At 36.2% G+C, this 17,500-nt stretch overlaps 1 protein-coding gene across 2 annotated transcripts in view; it reads right to left on the bottom strand.

Annotated features, from left to right (window-relative positions):
• The window catches only part of LOC115215167 (membrane metallo-endopeptidase-like 1), a 119,018-nt gene that overhangs the window by 68,576 nt on the left and 32,942 nt on the right, over positions 1-17,500 (bottom strand). For both annotated transcript variants that reach the window (XM_036505428.1, XM_036505427.1), the window contains exons 9-14: positions 17,332-17,373; positions 12,969-13,139; positions 11,420-11,503; positions 8,086-8,282; positions 7,471-7,593; positions 3,361-3,450 (exon numbers count right to left, since the gene is read on the bottom strand). In XM_036505428.1, coding sequence (XP_036361321.1) covers positions 3,361-3,450; positions 7,471-7,593; positions 8,086-8,282; positions 11,420-11,503; positions 12,969-13,139; positions 17,332-17,373 — 707 coding nt within the window. The remainder of the gene's footprint in view (positions 1-3,360; positions 3,451-7,470; positions 7,594-8,085; positions 8,283-11,419; positions 11,504-12,968; positions 13,140-17,331; positions 17,374-17,500) is intronic.

The raw sequence follows: 17,500 nt of genomic DNA, 5'->3' as shown, positions 1-17,500 counted from the left end.
ATAGACATTATTCTGTTTGCGGTAAAATTGTTTCTGGATTATGTACTCTAATATCTATATCTAAATATCGTCACTTGTCTTTTTATGACCAATTATAAAAATTACTGGTTAGAAAGTTGAATTCACTGTCATAAGATCATGACTTTCAGTAATCCACCTATTCTAACTCCTTTGTATACATATAATTTTAGATACTTATATAGTTATCAGTGGCATATGGCGATATCGAGAAATATTTCATTTTCACAGGCACATCACTTTGTTTTTACGGTTCAAGAAACTCGAATAATGACATACGCACAGACACCCCACGCGTATGTATAGTCATAGAATGCATCTAATATTAATAATATTAGTAATAACTGATTATTGTGCATGCTTATAAATGTAAGTATGTATGTACATTATATATATATATATAAGCATAAAAATATATTTATATATGTATGTATATGTTTATCTATCTATCTATCTATCTATCTATCTATCTATCTATCTATCTATCTATCTATCTATCTATCTATCTATCTATCTATCTATCTCTCTCTCTCTCTCTCTCTATATATATATATATATATATATATATATATATATATATATATCGTATGCTCGTAGCATAGTTTTTCCTTGGGGCTGGCCGGATCGGAGCGTCTCAAGATTAATCAGCCGAAATTGCGAGGATGATCCAGTACTTGACTGAAGATTGAAGGCTTCGAATGTCCCGTCCGTGTTTTTTGTATCGTCTTCTAAATGTTTTACGTTCTTGTCCCAGTTTGAATTTTTATACATATAACATATATAGCAGCGTCCGTACCCTCGTTGGCCTTATATGTAAGTACATATTCCTGGAAATTTGGTACGACTCTACGCACTGTCTCTCTCTCCTACATTTCTCTGCCTTTCACACATTGCACTCTACTTTGATCTGTCTCTTTCTCTCCCTCTCTCTCTCCACTTCTCCTCCTTTTCTCTTTTCTTGCCTCTGATTCTTTGGTCTACTCTTCCCCCACTCTCTCACATTTCTCTGTCTTTCTCACTTTGCACTCACAAATCAATCCTTGACACGCACTCTTTCTTCTCCCCTCTTTAATTCCTTCTTTCTCTCTCTTCTCCGCCCTTTGTTGCCTTCGTCCCTCTTCTTCTCTCTCTCTTTGTTTCCTTTGGCCACTTTCTTTTCTCTCTCTTCCCTCACGTGACTGCTGGTCAAATCAGCCTTTTGGCCTCCGACCACTGCCGTGATAACATCGTTGTCTTCGTCTCCGAAAAGGTATTTTTTCCAAATACACCAGCTAAACTTGTACTGTTTATTAGTCGTAAGGCACCCGCTGTTTTGTCCTGTTTTTACCATTATTGTTTTTTGTATTTATATTCGTGTGGCATCGTCCGTTTTTCTGTCCTTGTTTCGTATACATTCGATCCTTTTTCCAAGAAATCTAATGCTCGTAGCTTAGTTTTTCCTTGGGGCTGGTCGGATCGGAGCGATCTCAAGATTAATCAGCCGAAATTGCGAGGATGATCCGGTTCTTGACTGAAGATTGAAGGCTTCGAATGTCCCGTCCGTGTTTTTTGTATCGTCTTCTAAATGTTTTACGTTCTTGTCCCAGTTTGTATTTTTCTACATATAATATATATATAATTAATATAGGATAAAAATCTTTTCGGGAAAAAAATTTTATCAATGTCCAGCATATCAAAAAATGCCTTTAAAGTTAAATTTATACATAATTTACAAGATAAGGGCAGAAGAAAAATTCTAATGCCAAATATGCCGAAACAAAAAATTGTTGATAACCATTATAATTTATGCGTCTCGAAACAAACCGATAGAAATCTCTAAAAAATTCGAGACGCATAAATTATAATGCTTATCAACAATTTTTTGTTTCTGCATATTTGGCATTAGAATTTTTCTTCTGCCCTTATCTTGTATAATATATATATATATATATATATATATATATATATATATATATATATATATATATATATATATATATATGAGAATTTAAATGTGTGTGCATTTTTATTTATTTTATATTTATATTTATTCATAACTTAACATTATGTACTTTATAATCTCTGATGAAGCCTAGTCAAACACCCAAGTACCTCACATTCATCTACTAATTACTTCCGTCTACTAGAAATATAAAGGTAGAATGAGGTATTTTTGCCTCTTGGTTGAAACAGCTGTAAATTATTTTCCCAATTTAACTTCATGTATGTTATATTGTAATAATTACTGGTATCCTTATATATTAACATATTTCATATCTTCTGTGTAAAGCATAGTATGTTATACAAGTATGTATATCCTTGTAATTGTCAGTTTAGTAAATGGGTGAATAAGTTAACAGAATATAATGTCTAAAAGTTGATGAGCCACCTATTGATCCCTCCATTTTCTTATTGCTTTCTCTCTCTGTCTGTCTGTCTGTCTCTCTCTCTCGCTCTCTATATATATTCTTTTATTTGTTTCAGTTATTTGACTGTGGCCATGCTGTAGCACCGCCTTTAGTCGAACAAATCGATCCCTTCTGAGCGAACCACTAAGTTACAGGAACGCGAACATACTAATATCAGTTGTCAAGCGATGGTGTGGGGACACACACATAAACATACACACACACAAATATATAGATATATATTCGACGGGCTTCTTTCAGTTTCCGTCTACCAAATCCACTCACAAGGCTTTGGTCGGCCCGAGGCTATAGTAGAAGACACTTACCCAAGGTGAACCCGGAACCATGTGGCTGTTTCCTGCGCATGTATATATATATATATATATATATATATATATATATATATATATATATATATAAAATTACGTTCGCAAGGCATTTTGAACTTGTAAGTGGGAAGAGGTGGAAAATTATCCTTTCAGCTATAGGTACAAGGTCTGAAATTTGAGGGATGAGATAGTTGATCTCATCGACCCCGTGTGTCACCAGTTCTTAATTTATCGACCACGAAAGGATGAAAGGTAAAGTCGACCTCGTCAGAATTTGAACTCAGAACATGAAGACAGACGAAATGCCGCTAAACATTTCGCCCGGTGTGCTAATGATTCTGCCAGCTCACCGCCTTAATGAAGTATGAGATAATAATAGAGAACGGAACCGTAATTAAAACGTGAAACTAACCCGTTTTCTAAATTTCGATTATATATCTACCACATTTTTCTGCACAAAGATTTCGTATTTGTTAAGTTTTATACAAAATGTTCAGTAGTAAATCAGTATGAATGAATTACATATATATTCACAAACCATGGTAACCTTCCAAATTATCTAAAACGCATATAATTCAACCACAACATATTTTATAAAAATACATGAAAGATATAAGTATACTTACACCAGATAAAATTTGATTTAAATCATGTGATGTATATAGAAAGCCGCTTGAAAAGTCATCTACGGATTTAAAATATCGCCTTCCAGTTAGCTGAATAGGAATGAAGAATATGTGCTTCATGTCAGTTTGCCGTACTAATAAATAATTTAACATAATCATGGTAACAAAATACCAATAACATTTGTTCACAAACCAGAATTTATGAGGGTTGATTCAAATTTAGACACAAAAGCTATCACTTTATAGAGGGTGGGAGCATTAGTCGATACTACTGATCCCAGTACTATTTTGCTGCGGTACATTATTGACCTTGAAATATAAAAGTTTGTGTTAATTTTCACAGAGTGTGAATTCAGAATATATATCGCAAAGTAGGATCATTCTACATAACGTATATAAATGAGACAAGCATACTAAATGTTGAGCATATATATATATACTTACATACATATAATTTACGTTGGTTATACATATATGTGTTATAACCAACAGGCACATATCATGGGATGCATGTATATATACCTGCGTAATTTTTATACACATATTGATCATTAATGATCTTGGCAGGACTGAAATAAATGTAACTCATTGAGAACTTAATATCTTCTAACATAAGATATGTTACAAAATTCATTACCGAATCGTAGGTGCTTGCAAGCAGCATATTTTTATAAATTTTCGCCTATCCAACATATCCCTATTTCACGCTGCTACGCATGTTGAATATCTCCCCAAATGAATCATGAAATTGAATGATACCTTTCATATCCATGTGAAATGAATGAACAATCCTGAGCGAGGGTGACGCCAGGAGACCCTGTGTTAAGCTTTAGTCTGGAAGTAGGTGTTGGTGACAGCCAATGGAGCATGCAGAGCTCAAACAGCCAGTGTCCATTTTCATTGATTTTGCCAACTGCGTACCGATCCATCACCCACTCTAGTTTCGACGTCCATTTGGTACTGCCTGTATTTTCCTATAGAGCTGATCATAGAACATATCCTTAGCATCTTGTAAGAAATAGAGGGTTGGAGCATAAACACTGATAAGGTTGATGGTTCCATTGGGAGTGTACAATGGAAGTGGCAGTATCTGCTCTAAACCGTCACTGTTAAATTATACCAACTTTAGCAGAGAGTTCTTGACGGTAAAGCAGACACCATGCACCCTGACTTCATCTGTACCTTTCCTTTGCCAGAAAAAGATATAATCTATTTCACGAAGTATCCTTGAGCCTGGGAGTCACGTTTCCTGAAGTGCTGCAATTTCCACTCGGAGTCGAAGCAGTTCGTTGTTGATTGCTGCTGTCTTGCAGGTGTCCCTGATTTTTTGAAGGACGTCTGACACACCAGTTGTCATGGACCTTATGTTCCAACATCCAATTCTGGATGCTAGATTTTTGCATTGCTTGCTTGTTTGTTCATTTTTCTCAGTGCAATGTTTACAGCTCATGATTCGAGATGTTAGTTTCCCTAAGCACCACGCATCCAGTGGAGCTGTCTAGGGCTGCTCAGGTTAAGGCGGGCGGTGGCTGTCCAGTGAAACACAATGGCCTCTCCCTTTCTCAAAAGCAGCCCCTGGCGCCTTGCTCTTAAGCCAAATATGTGCTGGCTTAAAACCGGTAGACTGCTGCTTTCCCTGTTTTGCCGCCGTAGTTAGAGGGCACTGGAGTGTCCTCTCCAAGGGGGAGACCTGAGCAGTCTTTCGTGGGGAACGGCAGTTGCCCACGCGAAACGACTCCTCTCTCTCTACCGCCACCAGTGTTATCCAAGGAAATGGAAGGGGACTGTACGACGGGGCACCAGTAGGGTTGCTAGAGGTTCTAGCAAAGGTGAAGGAACAAAGCTACTAGAGTTCTTCGATGTAAATGGTTTGTTGATCTGCATTGCTAACTTCAGAAAACGTAGTAGCCTCTTGACGGCCTATGATCTTGGTGGAAGCAAAGGCCACTAGAAAACAGGATAAGAAGATGCTTATGAATGTAAAGTCCTTTTCTAGTGAGAAATGTACTTCTTATCATAGTTTAGCCGTAAGTTCAGGTTAAGAGCTAGATTTCAGAAAAGCAGCCAATCTGATAAAGAAGACTTGGAAGCTCAGATGTCCTTCTGTCAGAAATTTAGGGACGTGCTAATTAAAGTATTTGTCGTAAAGGAAGATAAGAGTGATATGCATAACAGGGACGGCAGTTGGGAATTCTCACAAAAAAATCCACTGAAATCTACAGACCAAGTTTGTGGGTAACGCACATTTCCATCCAGACAAAGAGTGCTGTGGTAAAGGAACAAAGAAGTAGAAAGTGCAATAATAGAAGACGCAGGCTTAGAAGGTTTGAAAGAATGAGGGTAGTAGACAAAAATCCCTGGTAGCTGGTAGAAAGGCTGAAAGGAAGGTATATTTAGGAAGGGGATAGGCAGAAAGCAAGAGGTTTGCCAATATCTTTTAGTTCATGAAGACAAAATGCACGATATGTTACGGATTGCAAAGCAGTGTACTAGAGAAAATGGAGATGTTAGAGAGAAATGTGTGCGAACAGATGATGACACACATGTATTCAATAATTCTGAAAAGGAGGAACGAAAATGCTATTACGAAAGTTTATTAAATATGGAGAGTATATGAGATGAAGATCGTCTTCGTGATGTGAACTCGGCAAAAGGTCCAGCTATTCGCGTTGACAGTAATGTTATAGATTGAGTGATTTAGCGAAAGCTGGGAAATACCCTGATCCATCAGAAATTATATTTGATACGCTTAAAATATCTGACGATGTAGAATACGGACAGATCCCTCGTATATTAAGTCGGGTTGTTCAGGAAGGTATCATATCAAATAACTGATGAAGCAGCATCATAGTATCTTAGAAAGAAGTAATTACAGAGGTATGAAATTTTTGGACCAGGTTATGAAAATCACTGAAAGAATCATATCCCCATTAATTCGAAGAAAGCGATAACCTCAACGAGATGCACCTGGATGAATGCGAGTCAGATATGGGAGTCCTCTGGCCCGTGTGTTCTTTTACAACCCAATCCGGCATGGTAGAAAGGAATTTTGATGTTGATCAAGATGTTGACGACGACGACGACGACGATGACGACGACGATGATGATGATAATGATGATGATGATGATGATGATGATGATGATGATGATGATGATGACGAGGACGATGATGATATACTGTGAGGAGATAATTCTGTTAATTCTGTTCATGATATAATATTTAATGGAGAGTATTGGGAAATTTAAATAAACTGAAAGAAGTCATGTAATGCAACCATTCTTCCAACCCATTATATATATATACCAACATCTAATTTTAAAACTTTCATGTGGATTTCAGATTTATGGACATTGTCTTCTTTAAATGACGTCCAGTATAGTAATTACGTTAGATATTACATAGCCATATGTTTTATGAAAGGTTGGCAGTAGCATCCAATAGTTTCTAATTATCATGCAATGACCAAAAGAAGCAGGAGCTGTCAGATTGCATCGGGACAGATCGCGTTGAACTATGAAATATGAAGTCAGCACAACGTTGTCTTTGAACCTCATTTTAACTCTATTTTATCTAAAATAATGAACAACAGTATGGCTCATATCATCTTTGAATAAGATATGGTATATATAAATATATATATATATATATATATATATAAATACAAGATTACATTATCCGATGTATCCATTTATGTTTAAGGTGCAAATTTATGGAGATTTAGATATTGTTTCTAGTAGCTCGTTTTAGCACTTAAAGGATCCCTCTTTGGCTTGAAGGTTGATAGAGTAGTCTTTGATCTGTGGCAGTATAGATTGGGCAACAGATATTAATATGCGAGATGTTTATTACTGAAATGTAGAGAAAAAGAAAACTGTTCATTCAATGTAGGTCACAGGAGAATGGAATTCGAATTCAAGACAAAATTGTGAAATTAATGAGAAAGATTAGCCATATACATGAAATGTAAAACGTGCTAAACTTATCACGGAGTCGAAGAGAATAAGGAAGTAACAGTGATTTAAGAGAAGGGTTAATATTTGAATACAAGAATGGAAGAAATGATTAAGAAAATTGTTTGATACGAAAGTATAAAAATATATATGACTTACCGTTGCCAGCTTATTGTAAAAGTAAAAAACGTTTTCGAAGTCAATATATTCAGAAAATAATATTTTCATAGTGGCAGCCATATTTCCAACAGATTCACTATAACTTCGAAATGTAGAATGAAACTGAAAAAAATCCGAATATAAGATTAAATGCGCTAAGAGAACTGAGAGATATGTATATGCAAATTTTGGAGAGTATCTTTGTCCAGAAGAGGAAAGTGTCCGCGCATTTATAAGTGGCTCATTAATTATCCTTTCTACTAAAGACACAAGGCCTGAAATTTGTGGGAAAGGACTAGTCGATTACATTGACCCCAGTGTTTCACTGGTACTTAATTTATCGACCCCGAAAGGATGAAAGGCAAAGTCGACCTCGGAGAAAATTTGAACCCAGAACGTAGCGGCAGACGAAATACCTGTAAGCATTTCGCCCAGCGTGCTAATGCTTCTGCCAGCTCACCGCCTATTAGTGGCTCATTAATTATAGACAATGCTTATAAACAATATGCAAGATTACTCAATATGCAAGGGTTGAATAAATTGTAAACTATGAATAAGAATTATATCATCGAATGTAATCTTCTGTGCTTATCACGTATAAAAAGAAACACTTACGTTGACTATGCTGCTGCGTTTTTGATTGCTTTCAACGACATAGTAATTGAAGAAAGGTAACTTTCCTGTAACAGTGAAATATCTGTGTAAAATACTGGAATGATTGCCTGAAACGTTTCGCCCTGTTATCATAGGTATTCCACCCAATGTTTCAGATAGGTTTATTAAATCCGCCTTCAATGTCATTGATATAGTGTCTGAAATTGGAGCAAATGGAAATATCTTTTAATAAATATTGTTTGAAGTAAATATAATTTTTAAAATATTAAACAATATTTCTGAAGAGGTGTTCAAATGGACAGTCAACGACCTACCGTCCTTCTGAGTTTCACAAATAATTAACTTATTCATACCATGACTAGACTCCCCCTCTTCCTCCTCCTCTTCCTCTTTCCCTGTATAGTTTTTAATTACACCTAATGCACAATTATTATAAGGATTATCTCTGTTCTTAGACTCCACATTCAGGTTATTCTTATTTCTAGATATTTGTATTTTGAGAGTTTGTTTCTTTTAGAGACACATCGATTAGAAGGCATTTTTTCTTAATGATCTCTGATAAACTATATAGGTCAATTATCCTTGATTTCTCTATTTCTGTTTATAGGCATATCCCAGAGTATTGTTGCCTTTTCATTTTCTGCAACCTTTTGAGGATATGTTTATACCAATTATTTCTATTGTCATTCCATAGTTTTAGCATAGCTTCCAGTGTATATAGGTTCAAACTCTATCATGTCAGTAGATATATTCATTCTTAGCCAGGATGGGGCAGGGGGCAGCCAGAGACAATATGATTTAAGTATGAATTAAATATGACTTAAATATGATTAAATATGATTTTAAAATTACTCAGTCGAGAAAATGGATGGCGTCGTCGGACAATGGACCGACGCACCAGTTAAACTACTCGGGATCTGGTTTGGTCCCGACTTCGAGGTTGATAACTGGGACGAGTTGGCGAACAGTGTGGCAAGTCTTACCCAGAAATGGGCTGAGAAGAAGCTGTCGTTGAAAGGTCGGGCAGAGGTGGCGATTGTCTACATCACCTCCGTTATCATCTATCACCTGACCATCGTACCTTGCCCCAGTTACTGCTTGACCAGGTTGGAGCCTCTCTTATTAAAATTCTTGTGGAAGGGATGCGTACCAATGGTCAGGAGGGTAGTGTGTTGCCAACATCCTCTGAGTGCCGTGTCTCCTAATGTGTAGACACGCTTTTAGGTTACGCCACTTGTAGCAATTTCTGGACGTATGTGAGCTCCCTTTGTAGGGCTCGTCTTCCGCAACTCATGTCCTTGATAGAGCTACACTCCTGGGTGAAGGAAAGACCGAGGCTAGGCGTCTGGCACCTAGAATGTTGTTGGACACTCACAGCTCTCTACCAGTCGGGTAATGAGATCAGTGGATGTTCCTTTTTCGAAATTTATAGATGATTAGTGGAGAGGAAGTACGACGATGGTCTCCGGGAGACTGAGCGCCGACGACAACAAAATTACTAGTCTGTTCTGCAGAATTTCCATATGTTCTTGGTCTGACAGTGATACCGAGGCGGGGGCGCTACCGTTTCGAGATAAACTCTACAGGCATGGATTTACTGGAAGACGGTCTTGTCTGAGGTGTCCGCAGAGTAACGAAACCGTTCGGCATGCACACTTTCAGTGTCCGGGCATTGCTGACTTGTAGAGTTTTGGCGAACAGCTGCTGTCATATTTGGGACGGATCCATCAGTCTGCCTACTCTGCAGTAATGATTAGCCCGCCACCCTTCTTCAATCGGGCAGGTAAGGCAGTTTTCCTTTGCCTGTTGGCTGTGGCGAAAGAGCTTGATTGTTGGAAAAGGTTGAAAGGCATAAGGACAGACATATTCCTCTTTGGTAGAGCTCTCATTGACTTCTTCAAGTTTCACTAGAAAAGAAAATTAAGAGTTGAGAGGAATGTGCTGTCCTTGAGTGAGTTTATTGAAATGTGGATGAAAGTTGCGAAACTGGCAAGTGCGTGGATGGTACCTCTCTCAGTGTACACCTGTAAGTCGGAGAGAAGGTATTGAGAGAGCACATACCCATGGTATTCAGGGTATCTCAGCAGTGGGGTTCCGCGATTATCTTTTTCTATTTTTTCTTCATCAGCCATTCCGAGCTATTTTTTCCCAACAACTTATGTTGTGGCTGTTTGTAATCGATTGTATTGTCCCTTCTTGCGTATTTCTTTTTCGTGTCCTTTTTGCACTTCATCCTTTGCTTTTCCCTTTTTCTCTGCTTTCAATACTCCCTCGTCCCTAACTGTCACCACCAAGGTTTCCTTACTTCGGTTTGGTATGTCATTAAGCTTTGGTGTTCGATACGCACGCAGTCATCCACACTTATCAGTCCTCGCTCTCCATTTGATCTATTTATGTATAGGCGACCAGTGTCTGCACGTGGATGATGGGCTCAATGCATCATTAGAAGCTTTCTTGACATTCTGTCCATTTTCTTTGTTTCTTTATCTGTTCACTTCTGAATTCCAGTGTCATGCCAAACTACTGCGACTGCGAGCGAGTTTATTGTCGAAATTTTATTTCTGGCAATTAGCTTTTAATCCAGTATTTTTCTCATTCACTGCAGGTACTCTTCTTTTGCAGTTTCCTTCACGTCATTGTGTTTAATTCCATATGCTTCGAGTATTCCTAGGTACTTATAGCTGGACTGAAGTTGAATTGCATTCATTTTATCACTTGGCAACCATATGCCTTCTATTCTGAGAAGCTTTCCTCATCTCATCACTATCGTATCACATTTTGTGAGTCCAAACTCCATCCTAAAATCATTGGAGAAAATTGGCACAGACTTGACAAGGCTATCCAGTTCTGCCTCATATAAATAATAATTTCTTAAAAAATAGAATAATTTTCACAATATTTTCATTGAAACCCTTTCAGTTTTTACAGGTGGGTGAGTAGTTCTAATTTTCTATCATGCTTATGATTTCGTTTACCCTTAGATCATTCCCCGGCGTTGCTCATATTATTCCCGCGGTCTTTTATGATTTACATCGTGTCAGTTTCCCTTGTCATTCCTTGTATCAGATGACTTCGCATAGAACACTAAGTGAACCTTATAATTTTAAGGATTATTGCTCTATTAAATCAAACTCGAAGATCTTGGACATATAAAAGTGACTTATGACAGATTACGAGAAAGAAAAGTTTAAGACTATGTCTAATGGACGCCTGATTACAGGACATAATTAATTGTTGTTCTTAGTTTTAAGTCTTCACGGATGAACACGTAAGTCGGTTACTGATTCATTTCACATATGGAATATTCGTTCTCAAATACATGAAATTCACAAACCTTTGTTTGTACAAGACTTGTACAACTTCTTGATCATCCTGACAGGTTCTATTGTAGACTCGTCATTTGGTTCTTCAAGTAAAGCTGTTGGGTTACAACAAAAATGAAAGACTTTTACTAAAACGAAAATAACAATAAAAGTCTGGAATGGATGTATTACACCCCACTTACCGGTTTTGTCGAACATCATGAGTGATATATAGCTCATTCGCAGACGTACAGAGCAGTAAGCTGTCTTGATAAATGTAAGCTCCTAACGAAATTTATTTCTTCATTTTCATTAATAGAAAATATTTAGAAATATAGAATTTCTTTCAAACTGACCAAACTAGAAAAGTAAGTGCAGGTAACTGAGCCGTAAAATAGTACTTGTCTTTAACCAACAGTTAATTTCTACATCGCATTTAATGGCTTATTATTCTTAAAAGTTTGATTCGAAGAATTTTCATACAACCTTTACATTGTTCTTCGAATCATCGATATATCAAATACCGATGATAGTACGATAATTATTGAAAATTATATTTACTGCAATAATTGAATATTTGTATATAAAATATATGTGCTATGTGTAGCGTGCATAATTATAAGGTAATAGTTTTAGTTCGGTATGCTGTATAAATATAGTATTTAGATTAACATTTTGTAACATTGTACAATATATATATATATATATGATAAATAATACCAGGATAATACCCGCTGAAGAAGACGGCCTCAGTAATTACACCCTAACGAGAATTTAACACTAATTAGTGGTTTGGACTTTAACTGTCCTTTCTAGTGTAATTGATTCCAATGATGGAAGCCTCTTAATGTCTTTTAATGTATATATATATATATATATATATATATATATATATATATATATATATGCAGATGTCTTCAAAATAAAGCTGGACCTCTTCCTATCAGGTGTCCCAGATGAACCAACTTCACGGCAGGAAGTGATATATATACATATATATATATATATATATATATATATATATATATATATATATATATATATATGTATATATAATTATATATATGTATATATATATATATGCATACCTGAAAATCGAATTAGATCTTATTTCGTTCTGTTTCTAATTACGTTGTGCAAATCCTTCATTTAAAGTAGTTCTAAAATGGGATCAATTCTTTGAGAAACCACCATCAAATGTCGGATAATGAAAAGAATATGAAATGTGGAATTGTGCATGAATATTTCGCTTTTATATCAAATATTTTACTACACTCGAATACTACACTCTGTTCTGATACATATTTTTCGAGGACAATTAGAGAGATATGTAAAAAAAATATTTATTCTTTTAAGACGTAATCAAACGCTAATCGTTATGCAAACAAGGCTCCATCTATAAATATTTCCCGCACTTGGTTTAAAACACTAGACTACGTATCCAAGAATTTTATTTATTCGAAACATAGAAATTGGTCATCTGAGTTTTGAGAATTGGAGTTCATTGACAGTGTCAAAAAGTTGTCTCCCTGTTATAACTACTTTTAGTTAACTGAGAGTTAATAAAAGATCTATACGTACCAATAACGTTTTCATCAATGGATCGCTGCATTTCTGCTTTTACGTTCATGTCTAAGCTGAATTTCGATGTCTGTAACGGTTTTCGAGTTTGTATGTATTCCCCACAAGAATATTTCCAAAAATTATTGCAAGGATCCTCACTGGTGTTTAATTTATTCAGTACATTATGAGCTGGTAAATTTCAAATAATTACAGCAAAAATATAATAAAACCCATACAGAGTTCATGTTGAATTTAATGTTAATATATTGCAGAAAATATTATATTTGTAAATGTATAAACATTATTATTATAATATAGGTTATTGTATTTCATGTTGTTCTTTAAGTATCAGCCTTGCCGCAGCGGTTGGCGTACCAACTGCTGCGGTTGGTAAATGTATGTAAATGTGTATACACACATACATACAAGCAAAAATATGTATGTGGGTAAGTGTAAAGGACTTTAGACACCAACTTGTATTTGCCTTAGGTATTCTCCTGGGGATCAGAGGACGCAAGTCATTTCCCAATAATTTCCTATCCTAGTCTATTGGCCCAATTTTTTGCATGCGCAATAAATCACAAGTAGTAAATTACCGACTGATCGCACCTACCACATCATCAAATTACTTAAGAAAGTGATGAGATTTCGAGCAACTTACTTCCTGGAAAGTAGCAGCCAACTTATGCATTACGGAATCGCAGGGAGTGCCTAACGCAGTTCCTGCATGAATTTGTTGGCGTTGTAAATGCATATGCCAAATACCTGAACTTCGATAAAGTCGATCACAACATTAAAGAAACTGTCAAACATTGAAGTATGTGGGAAGCTACTAAAATGGACTGAATACGTTCTGTTGGAAAGAACCCAGTATTTGGCGTCGTTGGTGTTTGATGGAGTTCGACAAGAATCATTAGAAGTTTCCTACAAGGCACTATATTGAGATTACACATTTTCATTACTTATAGTGCCACACCATTAACGTCATCAAACACACTAGCATTGGAATTTGCGAGAATGACTTAAATATTCTGAAAGCCGTTGACAGCGGAGGAGATGGGATGTATCTCCAATCAGATTTACTCCCTGTAATTCAATGGGCGGGAAGACACAACATATAGCTAAATGAGAATAACACAGAATTAATCTACTTCGGTAAGGAGCTACCACATACTTTGCTCTCAAGCGAAATCCTCGTGTCATCAAACACCGCACGGGGCTTCGAAGTAACGGTTGACAACTTAAGGTCGAGTGTCTGCATAGACAGAAAATTTGACGTAGCCCGCAGAATGTGCTTATGGATCCTTAGGAGCTACCGGTCTGGAGACGTTCTTATTATTATCCTACCAATCTTCCTCTTCACTCGACCCCGCCATAAATAAAGATGACAGCTGTGGCCCCTCACACGAAGCAAAATTGGAGCACTCCAGAAATTAATCACAACAAATATATATGATTGATCTTCATTCATTGTTATTATCCTTTCCCCCTTAAACGACATGCTAAACGGAAATGGATGTGGATACGACAGTTATGGTAAAACAACACACACTTTTCTGTGTATGGATGACCTCAAGCTGTATGCTGCAGATGATAAACAACTAGAAAATTTATTACAGACAATGCATGGATTTACCAAAGAAATAAACATCGAAATTCTGCTTTGAATAGTGTGCCAAATCAATCTCGAATTCAAGAAAACTAGTAAAAAATAACAATATCACAGTAGATGAACAACATGAATTAAGAGAACTAGAACAAACTCAGACTTACAAATACTTAAGAATCAATGAACTAGATAAGGTACATATATATATATATATATATATATATATATATATATATATATATATATATATAAAGGAGCACTCTATCGGTTACGACGACGTGGGTCCCAGCTGATACGATCAACGGAACGGCTTGCTCATGGAATTAAAGTGCAAGTGACTGAGCAATCCACAGATACGAGTACCCTTAACGTAGTTCTCAGGGAGATTCAGCGTGACACAGAGTGTGACAAGGCCGGCCCTTTGAAATACAGGTACAACTCATTTTTGCCAGCTGAGTGGACTGGAGAAACGTGAAATAAAGTGTCTTGCTCAAGGATACAACGCATCGCCGGGAATCGAACTCACGACCTTACAATCGTCAGTCGAATGCCCTAACCACTAAGCCACGCGCCTTCACAGATAAGGTACAGCATACACAAAGAATAGAGAACAGAAGAAAGCAATATTAAAGAAGAGTTAGATTAGTACTTAAAACAGAGCTCAATCGAAAAATAAGATAAAAGGTATCAATACTCGACTTATATCAGTCACAGCTACAATATTCTTAATTGTACACTGAACGATCAGCCCACACTAAACAGGAAAGCTAATATTATCATTATTATTTTACTATTGTTATTATGACGAATTTAGAATACACTACCCAAAATCTCACAAGAAATAAAAGTAGTAGCGGTCTTATAAAACTAGAAAACTACTACAAATTATCCACCATAAGAATACAAACTTATCTAACTCAGAAGCAAGGAAAACTTGCAAACGGCTACAATACATAAGAAGAATAAAAAGCAAGTTTTTGATCTTCAAGGAAGCCGAAAAATTAAAGAGGACATAATACCTAAGAAGAAAAAGAAGAAACAAAAACAAATGCTGAGAGGGAACAAAAAGCGAAGCTCAATCTTGAACTACAAAATACCATGATAAATGGAGCCACAAAAAGCCCTTACATGACAAATACTAGTATAAGGTAAACGGAAAAGAAGTAGATAAGGTAAAACCTCACCAGTGTTTAAGAACATCGGAGCACAAAGTACAAAACGAAGGCTATTTAATTGCAGAACAACATCAAAACTTGCCCACCAGAAACCAGAAAAAACAGATACGAATAAAAAAATTAAATAAATAACACGAGTAGTTGTAGAAAATAAGGTGGCGGGGGAGAAGCAATAAGCCAAATTGACCCTTACTTCCCTAGTTCTGGCTATGGTGGACTATATTCACACAAATAACAGAGTGGGGACTTACATGACCTGCAGGCCATGCCAGCACTAAGGAATGACCAAAGAAGTCATGGAAGAAACATGCCCTAGACAATACACAGCAACCATACACTTAGTTATGTCAATATACACAGAGATCAAGGCTAATATACGTATATTGTCCTCAGGTACTACCGAAAAAATAATGTTTTCTAATCGACATATCAGCCACAACAGAAGTCAGTGTATCTCTAAAGGAAAGAGAGATTCCCGTGTAATACGAAGATTTGAAACTAGAAACAATCCCTCTGATAATAGTTGTATTAAATATAGTTAAAAGGCACACGGAAAAATACATAACGAAAACAGTAAGGCTAACGAGTATATATAGCATACAGAAAATTGCACTGCTAGGGGCTGAAAGCATTCTACGTAAAGTATTTTCAGTACAGTATTATAACAACAAAACCACAACACGTACCTAAGGCACACAGAGCTGCACTCAGTAGTCCAGAGAAAAGCACGTGCTAAAAACGATTATTGTACAACAAAAATAATGATAATCCTTTCTATTATAGACACAAGGCCTGAAAGTTTGGGCAGGGGGGCTAGTCAATTCCATTGATCCCAGTACGTAACTGGTACTTATTTCTTTGACCCCGAAAGGATGGAAGGCAAAGTGGACCTTAGCGGAATTTGAACTCAGAGCCTAAAGACGGACGAAATGCCGATACGCAATTTTCAGACTGAATTAGAATCGTTCTATCTACATACTACTAAAATTATGTGATTGCATGCTTGCGTGCTTGATTGCATGCTTGCTTGTGTATAATTTACAACATTCAAAACAGTGTATAATGTGAAAATACTCTGAAAGTAAGGTGCCCTTGAAATGTGAATACAAACGGATTATAAATAAATTTCATATAAATCAGACCACAGATTCCCGAGATACGCGGGTTTTGTGGGGTACTTTCATAAATAGTCATAGCGGTACATAGTGGGAAAATACGCCGAAAGTAACATAAAAAATAAAAATTATTTGAACTTGAGTATTTATATTTCAATTTTCTTTAAACAGGCAATATTTTAATTATTAAAAAGTATTTTTAAGTGAATATGATTTGAAATGTACGATTTGTTTGTAGAGTAAATATTAGTATTTAGGTTTCTTTAAACAGACAATATTTTAATTATTTAGAAATATTTGTAAGTGATTATTAAAAATAAATTCTTGAGGTATTAGGATTTTTTTCTAAGGTGAAACGATTTCCTATTCTTAGATCATGCATCGACGAGGAAGAAAGTAAATACCTTGTTTTATAACATGAAACGTCAGTGACCCAACGCATCACGGGTACTCTAGTCACGATATATGAATCATTTTCTTACCTGCCTTCAAACTCGTGATTACTGTTATTGTTGCATCGTGACCTGCAAGGATTAAAGTGAAACACGTAAACTGACATACCCATCGGAAACACACGCATACATACGTACATACACGCTCATTCATGCACACATGTACACACACACACACAGACACTCAACATATATATAT

The sequence above is a fragment of the Octopus sinensis genome, linkage group LG8 (genome assembly GCF_006345805.1).
Source record: "Octopus sinensis linkage group LG8, ASM634580v1, whole genome shotgun sequence".
Taxonomy (NCBI): domain Eukaryota; kingdom Metazoa; phylum Mollusca; class Cephalopoda; order Octopoda; family Octopodidae; genus Octopus; species Octopus sinensis.
The sequence above is the reverse complement of the archived record's forward strand: the minus strand, read 5'-3'. Positions and strand labels throughout refer to the sequence as shown.